Genomic DNA, 13,201 nt, shown 5'->3' on the forward strand with positions numbered 1-13,201 from the left:
CTGCCTCACCACCTCCAGCGCCGCGGGGCTCTGCCCAGCTCCAGCACCAGACGACAGTTTGCCCGCAGCGTGGCAGAGACCTTGCAGAGGCTGGAGGCCCTTCCCCACGCCGCTGGGTTTATCTCCAGCCTCAGCCCATCTGCCCCGAAGTGATGTCTGTGGGACGTTCACTTTGGTGTGTGTCCTGGTGAACAGGGCTTTTTAGAAAGCATCCTGCCCTCCAGCAGCCTCCAGGCCTGGGACTTTGCTCTGGAAGTGGGAGAACTGCAGGTTTTTCCCCCCTACAGCAGAGAACTAGGGAAGGAGCTTGGCACCCGCGAGCCTGGAGGTGGGCTGGTTTGAGGCTGTGGCTGCAGAGCACAAGTCATGGCCCTGGGGAGCTCCCCAGGAGAGCACGTGTTCAGCCTTTCACATCTCTGCGTCCCCGATAATTCAGTTCATCATTCCTTGTGTTGGCAGCGCCTGGGAAATAGAAACACCGAGAACCAAGGAGAAGCTTTTCAAGCGTGGGTCATCTCCCAGGTGAGAGCATCGCCCGGGGCCTGGCAGGTCTCTGAGCACAGACGGGGCTGCTGACCCCTCTGATCCCAGCAGCACACGCCCACGGACCCCGTCTGAGCTTTCCCCGTGCACTGGGAGCATCTCCAGCATGTACTGTGCCCTCACCAGGTTCTGTGGGTTTGTCGTCACATTTTTAAAGAAAGAAATGCAGGAAACTCATCCCTCCAGGGCAGGAGATGGGCTGACTTCAAGCACCACTTGACAGCAAGGCAGGAGCCCTCTGTGCTCCCACACCCTTGTCAGGGTGGTGATAAATAACCAAACCAAAGGGACAAGCCCCCTCCCATTTCTTACCCTCCCTGACTCACCCCCACCCTCCCCCTGCTCAAGGTGACACAAAAGGGTGGCCAAGCCCCTGGGACCCGGAACCAACTGATGGGAGGAGTGTGGCCAGCACCTTGCCAAGTGTGTCTCAGCCCACCCGTCTGCCCGCCCCAACGCTGGGGCTGAGCAGAGCGACCCCCATCCCATCAGGAAAGGTGGGGAATGGTGCTCAAGCTGATTTTACATAGGTTGGGAGTAATTGGGCTTTGAAAACAGGCTGCCCCACTGGAAGGGGCCGCAGGTGGCAATGGCAGTGAGGTGGGGGATGCCCTCCAAAGCAGCCAGGCAGGCGGGCAGCGTGGCACGGCACGGCGCCGGCCCATGAGCGACCCACACTCAACACGTCTCCGTATCACACCCATCAGGTTTTATACACCGCTTCAGCTTCCCGAATCCCTCAGATCACAGGCTCTAAAGCCATAAAACAGCAAGGGAGGAGGAAACAAAGCGGATTTTCTTTCACAAAGGAAGGGAGCATGGGAGGAGAGCGGAGAGATGCTTCCTCTCTGTGCAACAGCCCCAAGACGGGGATCGCTCAGGCTCGAGCCAGCCAAAAGCCCCACGGGTCAGCGCTCACCTGGGATGCTCACCCCGGCCCCAGGGACCACCGGCATGGTGGCTTCAAGGGGGTCAACAGCTGCTTGGGGGGGGTCCCAGCGAGGCTGGGGGTCCCAGCGAAGCGAGCCTGTGGGTGGGAAAGGTGATGGGAGGGGAGGCCTGGGACTGATGGATGGGCACACAGCGACGCAGTGATGGGAGAACTTCCCCTCCAAGCGTGACCCGATGCAAGGTGCTGGTCCTGGGAGGTGTTTCCCATGGGGGGAGACTGCTGTGGGGGGCTGAGGGGTGGGAGGCGTGCTCAGGAAGAGACAGAGGGAACGAGCGGCCCTGGGCTCTAATCGTCCTTGTCCTTGGCCCCGTGCTTCAGGATGCGGGTGAACTCCACGTAGTTGAAGTTGCCCTTCTTGTCGATGGGCGCCTCCCGGTACATCTCATCCACCTCCTCGTCAGTGAACCTGTCTCCCATGGTGGTCAGCAGCTCACGCAGATGGTCCTCGTGTATGAAGCCTGCAGGGACGGCAGACAGTGGCGTTAGCAGTGGAACTGTGGGAGGGCTGAGCAGCAGGACCTTCCCCACCTCTCCTGAGGACACTGCTGCCCAGTTCTCCCACTCTGGAGTTGCTTGGGGACCCCAAGGATTTGGCCCCAGCCCTCGTCCTGGCTGCATGCTCAAGGGGCAAAGCGCCCAGGCAGACAGCATGGGGCTGTGCAGGCAGTGCCCATACCCGACGCCTCCTCGTCGAAGCAGGCGAAGGCGTTGCGGATGACATCCTCCGGGTCGGTGCCGTTCAGCTTCTCCCCGAACATGGTCAGGAACATGGTGAAGTTGATGGGCCCCGGCGCCTCACTCATCATGCCCTCCAGGTACTCGTCGGTGGGGTTCTTCCCTGCCGGACACAGGCAGGGGTGTGGGTGCAGGGCCCTGCTCTCCCCCCAGCACCCAGCCCACGCACTCAGCCGTCTGTTTTTTTTTTTCATTGCAAATTAACTTGCTGGTGCACACTCACCCACCCCACAAACAAGGGAAGGGGGTTTCCACAGTGCCCGGTGGTCCCTCCTTGGCATCCCTCCTCATGCTTTAATCCATGCCAGAGGCCACCTGGAACCAAGCTCTGCCAGGCTCAGCCTCGAGGGAGATGCAGGAATTCATCTGGGGGTGACCAGGAACTAAACCCACAGCTTTTTCCCTTTCCCCTGGCAGCTGACACCCAGCACCACCCAAGGCGAGGGGCAGCGATGTCCCCACACGAGCCTCATGCTGCTGATGTCCCTAGCACTGTTCCTACCATGGATGCACCAGGGTTGGTTTAACCTCCTCCGCTGAGGTCCGTGTGCCCCCAGTGCCTGGCCCCCCTCTGCTCCAGAGCTAGGGCTCACCGGGAGGAGGGAAGTCCTTCCCACGGCTGGGCAGGACCTCCAGAACAGGTTTGGCTGCCAGGTCAATCATTGACAGACCTCCCAAAGTGCGTGGAGGTACCGCAGGGAGCTGGAGCAGGGAGCGGGAGGTGGGAGCCACGGCCTGCAGCGGAGATCAGGCTCTGGGTGGGGAGCAAGGCCAGACCTGCAAGTCTTGACTGGCCAAGGGATCATGCTGGCGCTCAGGCTGAGAGCAATATGAGGGCTTTGTCCCACAGGGGATGACCCCAAGCAGTATTCTGGGGTGAGACTACTCAAATAATGGCTGCAGCTGGTGGTTGCTCCTAGGGCAGAGCTTCTCCAACCCCAAGGGTCTCCTCCCTTCTAGTGAGCACAGCTGTAAGAGCAACACACCAAGCTGTGTGCCCTGGGGTGCCTCCACAAATGGACCTTCTACGGTCATCTACGGTCAACTGGTGCCAGCACAGAAATCCCTCCCAGATTTTGCAGCCAGCATCGGGCTGGCCCAAAGCAGGGGCTGTGCCTCAATGGCATCCCACTAAAGCCAGTCTTCAACACCGGGTGTGAAGCATTAGGTCACCCAGCAGCTCTCCCCACTTGCTGAGGAGGCGTTGAGGGCAGAAGGGGCTGAGGGACATGTGGGGGAACGAGGGAAGGATCTCCTCACCAAGGGAAGCCAGCATGTCGTGCAGATCCTCCTTGTCAATGAAGCCGTCGCGGTTCTGGTCGATCATGTTGAAGGCTTCCTTGAACTCCTGGATCTGCGACTGGTCGAACATGGCAAAGACGTTGGAGGTGGCGCGCTGGGGGCGCTTCTTGGTGGTCTTGGCTTTGGCACGTTTGCTGGACATCTTGGCGGCTGGGGTGGTACCTAGGGGCAGGGCGGCAGGCAGGAGCGTCAGGAGGGCTGGGGCAGGCTGAGGCCGGGGTCTGGAGCAGAGGCAGGGACACACAGCTCCTGGCACCTCCAGTCCCGTGCCTCAGTTTCCCTGGCTGTCACGCGGTTTGGCAACAGTGGGATAAGGCAGTCACAGGGTCAGACGTGGGGACAGGTGAGACTCAGGCTGTAATGAGTCTCCTGGGAAGTCACAAGAGCAGGCAGCACTCACTGGCACCCCTTCCCCAGGGCTGTCCCCACGGGCTGCAGGCAGGGCTCCCTGCCCCCACCCTCGGCCCCCAAACCCCCAAACCCACTTGCTGCCTGTCCCCTTTGCATCCCAGGCACAGGGAAAGACGCTGAGCCCAGCACCTGCTGTCCCCCCACTGCCCTCAGTCCCAGGGGGGCCATGGGGGTGGGTGCCTCAGCATTTTGGGCAGAGCTTAGCTGTGCCTCCCCCCCCGCCAGCCTTCCCTCCTCTGGCAAGGGCTCTCCCCAGCCCTCCCCAGCGCAGCGATGGGTCTCCCTGACCTCCTCCATTTCACTGCTCAAAAGCAGCGCCCGGTGCCGTCCCCGGGAGGTGGGCTGGGCACAGCACCCAGCACCCAGTGGGAAGGGGTTATCTGCTCCGGGCACATTCCTCACATACCACCGCCTCCCCTCCCCCTCCATCCCTCCCACCTCCCGCCACTGCCGGCTCTGGCCAGGCCAAAGGCCGCTCGCTGCCTCCCTCCCCACCGCAGTGCCCAGGTGTGCCCCTCGCTCTGCCCGGGGATCCCACGGGAGGGGCCCCGAAGTGGAGGGGAGAGAGGGCTAGTGGAACCCTGGGAGGCTGCAGAGCCCCTGTGGGGCAGGGGAGAGCGGCCAAACACCGCCGGGACCACAGGGTGCTGAGGACTGGTGCTGTTGTTACATGTAATGAGTGCCAGGAGAAGGGAACAGCCTGGAGGGGCAAAGAGGGGGGCAGCAGTGGGATGGACAGGCCTTTGAGGATACAGCTGGGACAATGCATGTCCCATGGGGAATGGCAAAGGGACCACGTGGACCCCAAACACCACTGAGGCAGGACTGTGGCAGGAAAACCTGGTCTTTCAAAGCGGGGCTCCTGCCCCCTGCCCGTGCTGGCGAGCACCCAGCAGAGCCAGGCTGGAGCTGAGAGCCCATTCCCACCCTGAGATGGTGCCTGAGCCCCTTCATAACCTCTGAGCTGGGTTCAGTGATATTCCCCCACACTGCCAGGCTGAGGGATGCAGTCAGTATTTAAGACACCCCGAGCCATGAGTGCTGGGGACCCAAACAGGACTTACATGGGGTGCTCAGCACCCCCAGCGACCAGCGATGTTGCCTGAGAGGAGGATGCTCAGACCTCTCCCAGTCAAATCTTGCTGAGCAGAACTCAGCAAGATGCCAGCAAAGACCAGCCTGGCAGAGGGACAGTGTCGGCTGCCAGCTCAGCACGGCCCTGTGAGAAAGTCTGGGGCGAGGTCAGCCCAAGGGAGAGATCAGAATCACCGAATCATTCAGGTTGGGAAGGACCCTCAGGATCATCGAGTCCAACCCTCAGCCCGACTCTACAAAGTTCTCCCCTACACCACATCCCCCCACAGCTCATCCAAACGGCCCTTAAACACACCCAGGGATGGGGACTCCACCCCCTCCCTGGGCAGCCTATTCCACTCTCTGACCACTCTTGCTGGGAAACATTTTTTCCTCATGTCCAGTCTGAACCTCCCCTGTTGCAGTTTAAAGCCGTTCCCTCTTGTTCTGTCACTAATCCCCTGTGAGAAGAGACCAGCACCAACCTCTCTACAACGTCCTTTCAGGGAGCTGTAGAGAGTGATGAGGTCTCCCCTCAGCCTTCTCCTCCTCACACTGAACAGTCCCAGCTCCTTCAATCGCTCCTCACAGGATTTATTCTCCCGGCCCTTCCCCAGCCTCGTTGCCCTCCTCTGCCCTCACTCCAGCACCTCGAGATCTCTCTCGTATTGAGGTGCCCAAAACTGGACACAACCCTCCAGGTGTGGCCTCACCAGTGCAGAGCACAGGGGGACTGTCACCTCCCTGCTTCTGCTGGTCACACTATTTCTAATCCAAGCCAGGATGCCGTTGGCTTTCTTGGCCACCTGGGCACACTGCTGGCTCATGTTCAGCTGCTTGTCAATGAGAACCCTCAGATCTTTTTCTTCCCAACACCTCCAGCCACACCTCCCTGCTGAGATGCTGCTCAGAGCCCTCATGTTTCTACCACAGTCATTTCTCCCTCACACGCAGCCCCGTGCCTTAGTTTCCCCATGTGGGCCAACGTCTGGCATGGGGAACAGCTAGAGGGGCAATGTTAAATTAAAGGATTATAAATGAGTTCCAGGGGGGATTTTTTATTACTACTCTGCTCTGCTGCGTGCCCCGTGCCATGGTGGGCAGCAGGTCTGCCTGGGTTCCTGCCTTCTCTGGCAGGGGACACGGAGCAGTTAAGGAGCCACATCATGTTGCATAAAGCAGCACAAAGCAACAACACCAGGGAGCTGCGTGCCAGCAATCGTGCCCGGCTGGTCTGGCCACCCTGGGTGTGCTGCCCCAGGATCCACTTCCCGGCTGGGTCCTTAAAGCCGATGCACCCAGCTGGACCGCAGGGCCCTGGGGAGCTTCTGTCCCAGCGGGACCCAGCGCTGGCAGGGACTAGGGCAGAGCAAACGGCCTTCCCCTGCACCCCCACAGCTCCTGCCAGCCCCCCCAGACCGCACCTGCTTTCCAGATCTTTCCCTCCCCGCCTGCTATCCCTCTTTCAAGGGGTTGCAGAGGAAGGGTCGGGAGCAGTCACCAGCCTGGTCCCCACCCTGCTGTGGTCCCCAGGCTCCCCTAACTGGCCTGCGCTGGAAGGACATCCCAGGGGCTGTGTAAGTGCCAAATCTCAGCTACCGCATCAGTGCTGGCAGGGCTGCCCAGCACCACGGTGCCCAGCCAAACTCAGGGCGGGCTGGGGACTCTCCCCCCACCCTGACACCCGCTCCCATCCCACTGCAGGAGCAGTGCACCACACCAGAGAGCCTGACAGCACCCGTCAAGCCCAAGCTGGGCCCTTCATGTGCTGGGGACGTGCTCCATGTCCCCGGGGAGACAGTCCCCACCTCGTCCCCCACGAGCTCCAGTGGCTGCAGGCACTGGGATGGAAACCACACTGCCCCGAGCTGCCCTGGCTGGCACCCAGCACCTAACAGCAGCCATCAAATCACCCCACCATCCCCCAAACACTCAGTCCTTTCCCAGTGCCCCCCAGGAAAGAGACATTGGTCACCAGCCAGCTGAGGAGAGCAGCAGGACTGGAGAGCCCAGCCGTGCCCAGCCCTGCATAGGCAGATCTCAGCCCGGCACAGGCCATCTCTCGCCCACTGCTTCCTCCAGCCTTGCTGCTCCATAAAGCTCTTTGCAACCAGCCAGCCTCTTTCTGCGTGCCCTGCCAGACACCCGCGTGCGCTGCCGGCCCGTAACCATCCCCCAGGCAGCAGCGTGGGGAAGCTCAGCTGAGCACCACGACTTCGCTGTGCCAGGTCAGAGCCAGCAATAAAAGCTCTGCTGCTGGCCCACGGCACTGGGCTCAGCTTTCAAAACACGACGAATTATTAGCAGAATTATTAGCAGAAGACTAGAGAAATAAGCAGGAGTTTTGCTCTCACCACATGAATTAATATTATCCAAATATTTACCCTGCCCCGGCTGTGACCAGCAGCAGAAGCGCGGCTTGGCACCCTCTCCAGAGAGATGGTTCTCGTTAGGGAGATTAAGTGCGATTTTGACAGCACATGGTTTTGCTGTTTGATCCAAAATACGCCCTGGAAAGATGCTTTGTCCCAGGGTCCAGCTTGGCCAGGTCATCTCCTAATCTATTCTATTTCTGCTGTTAGCAGACCTCCTCGGGCTGGCTGGGATTTGGGAAGAGACTTTTTTGGGTCAGTGCAGGGAAAGGTGCCTCTTGCATGAGACAGAAGTGATTTGCAGTGAGGCCTGATTCGACGGGGGCGATCCGTGCTGTGCACAAGAGCTCCGTGGCCACGCTCCCCTGCTCTTCGAGCCCACGCTTTCTGGGATTCCCAGAAAACCAATGCCCAGACCGTTTCAGGGAATGCCTGGCCCTGCACACTGGGGTGGACTCAGCTGAGCCAACTGGTGCAGCCACCAAACCTCCGGCTTCCTCCTCGGCAAGAAGGAAACCCACAGAGACTGGTCCTGCTCCTGCCACCCCTCACTGAAAGCCCCAGCCCAGCCCAGAAGCTGCTGATCTCAGGCAGCAGAGGCGAGGAGGTTAGCACTGGGGTGAGACCCCAGCCAGCCTGGCATGAAAGCCATGCACTGATCTGATCACACATCACCGCCTGCCCTTATTCCCTCGTCCTTCTGCCACCGCTTGTGCTGAGACGATCTCCCTGCCTCCTGCACCACTGGGCCTGCGTCTTCCCCACCCGAGAGTCAGACCCAACGGGCCACAGGGCTGGCTTAAAAAGTTTGTAAAGAAAAGTTAGTTTGTTTGTTAGTAAAGAAAATAGTTTAGTTTTAAAGAGAAAGAGCAAAGACCCACAGTTATCGGAAAAGTAAACCACCATGTGTTTCCTCCACGGTAAAAACCAAATGAGCAACTCCATCGTGACGCTGCTTCCTGACCGTGCTGGGGACGGTGGGATAAGCCAGAGGGACATGGCAGTGCTGCCAGGGCAGGCAGGCCCCGTCCTGTCCCCATCCTCCTTCCTCCTGCCTGCTTCCACCCTTCCTTACCCGGCACCTTCTCCTGTGCTGCTCCAGCTCACTATCCCAGCTGAGAAATAAAATGGCCGGGAGCTGCTGCTGGGCCAGTGGGCTGGGTGGCATGGAGGGGTGCCCAGGCGGGGAGGGGACGGGGCAGCTCCCCTTGAGGTGGCAGCAGCCTGTTCCCAGACCCCGGGGTGCGTGTTCCCGTGCATTCAGAAGCTACAATCACCCGGGATATGCTGCTAAGGGCTCCCCAAGGGTGGCTCCCCCAAAGCTGGCCATGCAACTGCAGGAGCCACCTCTAAAAGTGCTGCAGAGGCTCCGGCACCACGTGGGGCTGCCCTGCAGCACAGCCAGAGAGGGACATCACCTGCTCACAGCCAGCTCCTCTCCACCACGAGATGCGTGACATGCATCCGCTGGATACTTTTGGTCTGGGTGGGGAAAGAGGAACTCAAACAGCCCGGGCAGTCCCAGAGGACTTCAGGGTGAAGGATGGCACCCTGGGGGGCCTGTCGTTAAATCTCTGCCCAACAGCTCTTCCCCAAATTAATTGCTAGTACCAGCGAGCCACAACACGGCTGCGTTTACCCATGGGCAAGCGCTGTCCCTCCACAGTGCACGGCCAGGCACACCTTGACACAGGACAGCACCGCAGGGAGTGGAGCACAGCCAGCAGTTCGAGCCCCTCTCCCAGGGAGGCACGAGGGCCAGTGTGGGTGACACCTTGCAGCATCCCACACCGGCGCAGGAGGCTGCAGGGCAGCGCTGCTGCCAGGGCATCCTTCCACCCGTGAAGCTTTGCTGTCTGCCAGGCACCTCTCCCAGCACTGGCACTGCCCAGGAGCAGACATTCTGCCTCTGGGGCCAGCGGGACACGCAGACCAGGTTGTTGTACACTGGAGGAGGCAGCAGGGAGCAGCTCATCTTCCATGCCTAATCTGTTGTTAAACCACCCCTTTCCTCCAGCACAGCCCTGCTCACGATACCCTGGGGATTGCTCCGCTCCATCCCTGCTGCCGAGGGGTGTCGGTGCTGGGGGAGCCACGCTGCCGGCCAGAGGCACTGGGAGCTGCAGGAGGAGCCCCCCATCTCCCTCAGCACCGCAGGACCAGAGGTGGGCGGCCATTCTGCTCCTTTTTTGGCCTTATTAAAGATGGATGTGGAAGAGGGAGTTTGGAGGCAAGGGGAAAGCAGAACCCAAGCCCTGGGCTGTGTCCCTGGCCCAGCCGCGGCCGCCAGCACTGAAGCCAGTGAGCAGTTTTCATGTGCAGACAGGGAGGAGCAGGGTGGCGTCAGGGAGACAGAGGAAAGCGTGAAGTGACCCCCGGGAGGGAGACTTGATCCCAGCCCTCCCTCAGCTCCCACCACACACCAGGGACCCGGCCAGGCCTATGTGCAGTTGTGGGGCTCAGCTGCAAGTTCAGCAGACTGTTTCTGGGCTAGCTCCTTCCTGCAAAGTTTAGGGGACAAGGACCTCCCCGTGCCCATGTGGCACACACAAACCCTTCCAAAGTGCAACTTCTGGGGCCACCACAAGAAGACCGTGCACCAACACCATCACTGTGCAAAAGACCTGGCACCCAGCACCCTTTGGATGGGTAGGTTGGGAAACAGGACCATAGGGCAGAAGGTGTTCATGGCCTTGGGCCACCAGCATAACATGCCCTGGAGTGGGTTTGATATTTTCCCAGGAGGTTTAAGGGGCTCACCTCGGCAGGGGAATCTGGCCGCAGCGCCTCAGAGGGGGAGGTGACCGCAAACTCCTCCTACAGCCGCACAGAGCCTGCCAGTGAGGAGAGGAAAAAAATTCAAGTGACTGAAGAAACCCAACCATCTTTGGTCAGCAGTGGTGGTTGTTGACACTTAGGGATGTTCCACTCCAAAGAATGCTGCTTCAGCGGCCGCCTGCTCCTACACATCCATGTTCTAGAGGCTCCCTGGCTTTTATCACAGTCGTAACATTTTGTACCAAAAGGGCATGCAGGGAGGGAAGCCAAGAGAACCTCGAGTTTTCATGGGAAGGCTAAACAAAACACAACGTTCGTCTGTGTTTAAGACTGAGGGAAATGAGCTAAATAAAGTTTTTCTGCCTTACAACAGTTAATTGCCCGAAGTTGCTCACGAGTGACTGGGGAGATCTCTGGAGCATCACGCTTGCATCTGGATCTTGGCTATGGCCACCAGCAAAAAGACTTGGGGGAAAAGCAGATGTTCCAGACAGGAATAGCTCTCACAAACCAGGATGCGGGTGAAGCCCCCAGCAGCAGGATCTGCTCTGGCAGCGCTGCCATCCCGGGGAATCCCAGCTCCGCGTCACCGCAGGCAGTTACCGAGAACTTTTCTGGAGACCGATGCTCGCCCTCCCCCAGCCGGGACAACCCTGCCGGGCCCCGGAGCGACGCTCTCCCCGCCTGCCCGGGCAGGGGGGGGCCCGGCTGGGACATCGGGGCCTCTCCTGCCGCCGCATCGCCCCCTCCCCAGGGCTGAGCCAGCACCGGCTCCGGTACCGCGGCGGCGGGGGGCGTCCGGGGGCTGCTCCCTCCCGCTCTCCCCGAGGCAGCCGCTCCCCGCGTCCTGTCGCTTCCCCTCCGAGCTGTCCCCGGCTCCATCCCGCCCGGTTCCGTCCCGCCCGGCTCCATCCCGCCCGGCTCCCTCCCGCCCGGCTCCGTCCCGCGCCGGCCGCTGCCCGTGGCCGCTCGTCTCCCGTCGGAGACGGGGAGCGGGGAGCGGCGGGGCCGCCTCACCTGGCCCGGAGCGGGGGAGCTGCGGGGCGGCCGGCGCTGCTCTGCCGGGGCCCTGCCCGCGGCGCGGCCCTAGGGGCGGGTGGGCGGCGGGGCCCGGGGCGGTGCCGCCCGCCCCGTCGCGCCCGGCCCTTCCCGGCCCATCCCGCCCGGCCCGGCTCGGCCCATACAAGGCAGAAGAATGCGGCGGGGCCGCGGCCGCGGGGCCGGGCCGGTGGCACGGCGCTCCCGGCCTTATATAGACGAAAGGGCGGCGGGAGCGGCCCACGCGTGTCCGCTTTCCCGCGGGGAGATGCGCAGCTCGGGGCGGGCGCCCGGGGGGCTGCGAACTGGCACGTCCCAGCGTCCCCGGGGGCGACCCCGCGTCTCCCCAGCCTGAGGACACCGGGAGCCGCCGTGTCCTGCGGAGCCGTGGGCACCCACGGGTGACACCAGCCAGGGGCCCACGGGTGGTGCTTCACCCTGGGCTTCCCGGGGCAGCTCTGGCTGCAGCAGCACGGCCGGGGCAGGTGCCTGTGGCGCAGCGGCTCATTTGGGTCACGGGGAGAGGCGCTGAGGGCACCCGAAGGCTGCACCGAGGCCTCTGTTAACGGTCCGGTGAGACCACGCTGCAAAGGGAACAGTGGCCAGAGGGACCATGCAGTCAGCGCTGAGCCCTGCCTTGCCCCAGGCTGCAAGCCCCCAGAAGGACCCGCTTGAACGGCCCCTCGAAGGTCCTCTAAGAAGTGACGTGGGGTAGAGAAAGGCCAAGGACCTGCCCCATTCCCAGGCTGGGGTCTGGAGCCCGGGGGCGCAGGCATGGGGAGTTTCTACCCAGGACAGGCACCGCTCCTGGGACACCCCTCTGGGGCAGCAGGTCTTGCTCCCCTTTCCTTCCCATCAGTGACCCTGCGCCACAGCCCAGCCCTGCAGGCACCAAGAGCAGCTCTCCAGCTCACCCTTGGGAGGGTGGTGCCCCCTGTTAGACACCATCCGAGGGGAGATTTATCTTTGGTTTGCAGGAACCCACAACACCAGGGCCAGAATTCAGTCTGCAGAGGAGCAGGCAAGTGGGAGACGGAGACACCAGGACTGTGTCTGAGAGGGATTCACCCCACCCTGGAGCAGCGCTGCTCTGCCCAGGCACTCAAGGCACAAGGACTCCACCCTGCCATCACCCCTGGGCACTTCCCAGCACGGCAGAGCCGTGCCGAGGGGACACGTGGAGCACATGGGCTGCACTTGCAGCAACACGTGTGAAAAGCAGAAATGAGCAGTGACACAAATTAATCTTCAGCTGCCATTCTCCTGCGGGGCATCACTGCAAACAACAGTTAAAAAGCCAAAAAACCTGTTTCATCACTGATGCAAAACCAGTGGCCATGCCCTCCAGCAGCCTGGCCAGACCCTGCCTGGGGCATGGATTTTGTTCCTGCTGGCTCAGAAGACCAGTGACCTGCTCTGCCAACAACCTGCCAAACTTGGGGACATCCTAACCATGTCCCCGTGCTGCTTGGATAAAATCTGCCAGGGCATTGCCTCCCCCAGGGAGCGGGGAAACCATGGACATCATTCAGCCTTTGCTGGTGGCAGGGGTCCCATCTGCGTCCCCTCCGAAGAACAGGTCGTGCTGGAGGAGGAATCGGGAGCCAACCAAACGTGGAGATGGGGTGGGAAATGTCACCAATGCAGACTCAAGCCAGGGAGAGCTCAGAGCCTTTGCCGTGCCCATGATCTGGCCAGGGGGGGGTCCCAAAAAGGTTTGCCTTTTTAATAAAAATGTAAGGAAAACGAAAAAAGAAAGAAAAAAAAGAACAAATCCCAAGAGTCAGCTTGAACTTCCACTCCGTGGCTGGTCCCAGGTTTTTCTGTGCTGGAGGAAAGGCCTGGCCTCAGCCATGTCCAGGTGGTCCCCAGGAGCCGGGCAGGAGGCAGGTCCCCCCTCTAGCCCCTCTGGGGTGGCTGCTGTCCCTCACCAAGCCCCAGTTCCTCACCACTGGGCAGGTGTCAGGCCGGCCCCAGGGTCTAGAACTGGCGAAGA

General features: G+C 61.2%; 1 protein-coding gene across 1 annotated transcript; it reads right to left on the reverse strand.

Moving 5' to 3' along the window:
- Positions 1–1,231: 1,231 nt before the first annotated feature.
- MYL9 (myosin light chain 9) lies at positions 1,232–11,315 on the reverse strand. Its single transcript, XM_074843265.1, has 5 exons — positions 11,185–11,315; positions 10,150–10,223; positions 3,491–3,694; positions 2,172–2,333; positions 1,232–1,953 (listed from the first exon to the last, which is right to left on the reverse strand). The coding sequence occupies exons 3-5, from the start codon at positions 3,672–3,674 to the stop codon at positions 1,781–1,783; spliced, it is 519 nt and encodes a 172-aa protein (XP_074699366.1). The 5' UTR covers positions 3,675–3,694; positions 10,150–10,223; positions 11,185–11,315; the 3' UTR covers positions 1,232–1,780.
- Positions 11,316–13,201: the final 1,886 nt, after the last annotated feature.

Source organism: Strix aluco, chromosome 17 (assembly GCF_031877795.1).
Source record: "Strix aluco isolate bStrAlu1 chromosome 17, bStrAlu1.hap1, whole genome shotgun sequence".
Classification (NCBI taxonomy): domain Eukaryota; kingdom Metazoa; phylum Chordata; class Aves; order Strigiformes; family Strigidae; genus Strix; species Strix aluco.

Bases quoted from the DNA above. Each gene is read 5' to 3' on its own strand.
- MYL9 (XM_074843265.1), bottom strand. From the start codon at position 3,674: ATGTCCAGCAAACGTGCCAAAGCCAAGACCACCAAGAAGCGCCCCCAG. The intron at 2,334-3,490 runs GTGAGGAGATCC...TGTGTCCGGCAG, and splicing joins CGACATGCTGGCTTCCCTTG to GGAAGAACCCCACCGACGAG. The intron at 1,954-2,171 runs GTATGGGCACTG...CCGTCCCTGCAG, and splicing joins CTTCGACGAGGAGGCGTCGG to GCTTCATACACGAGGACCAT.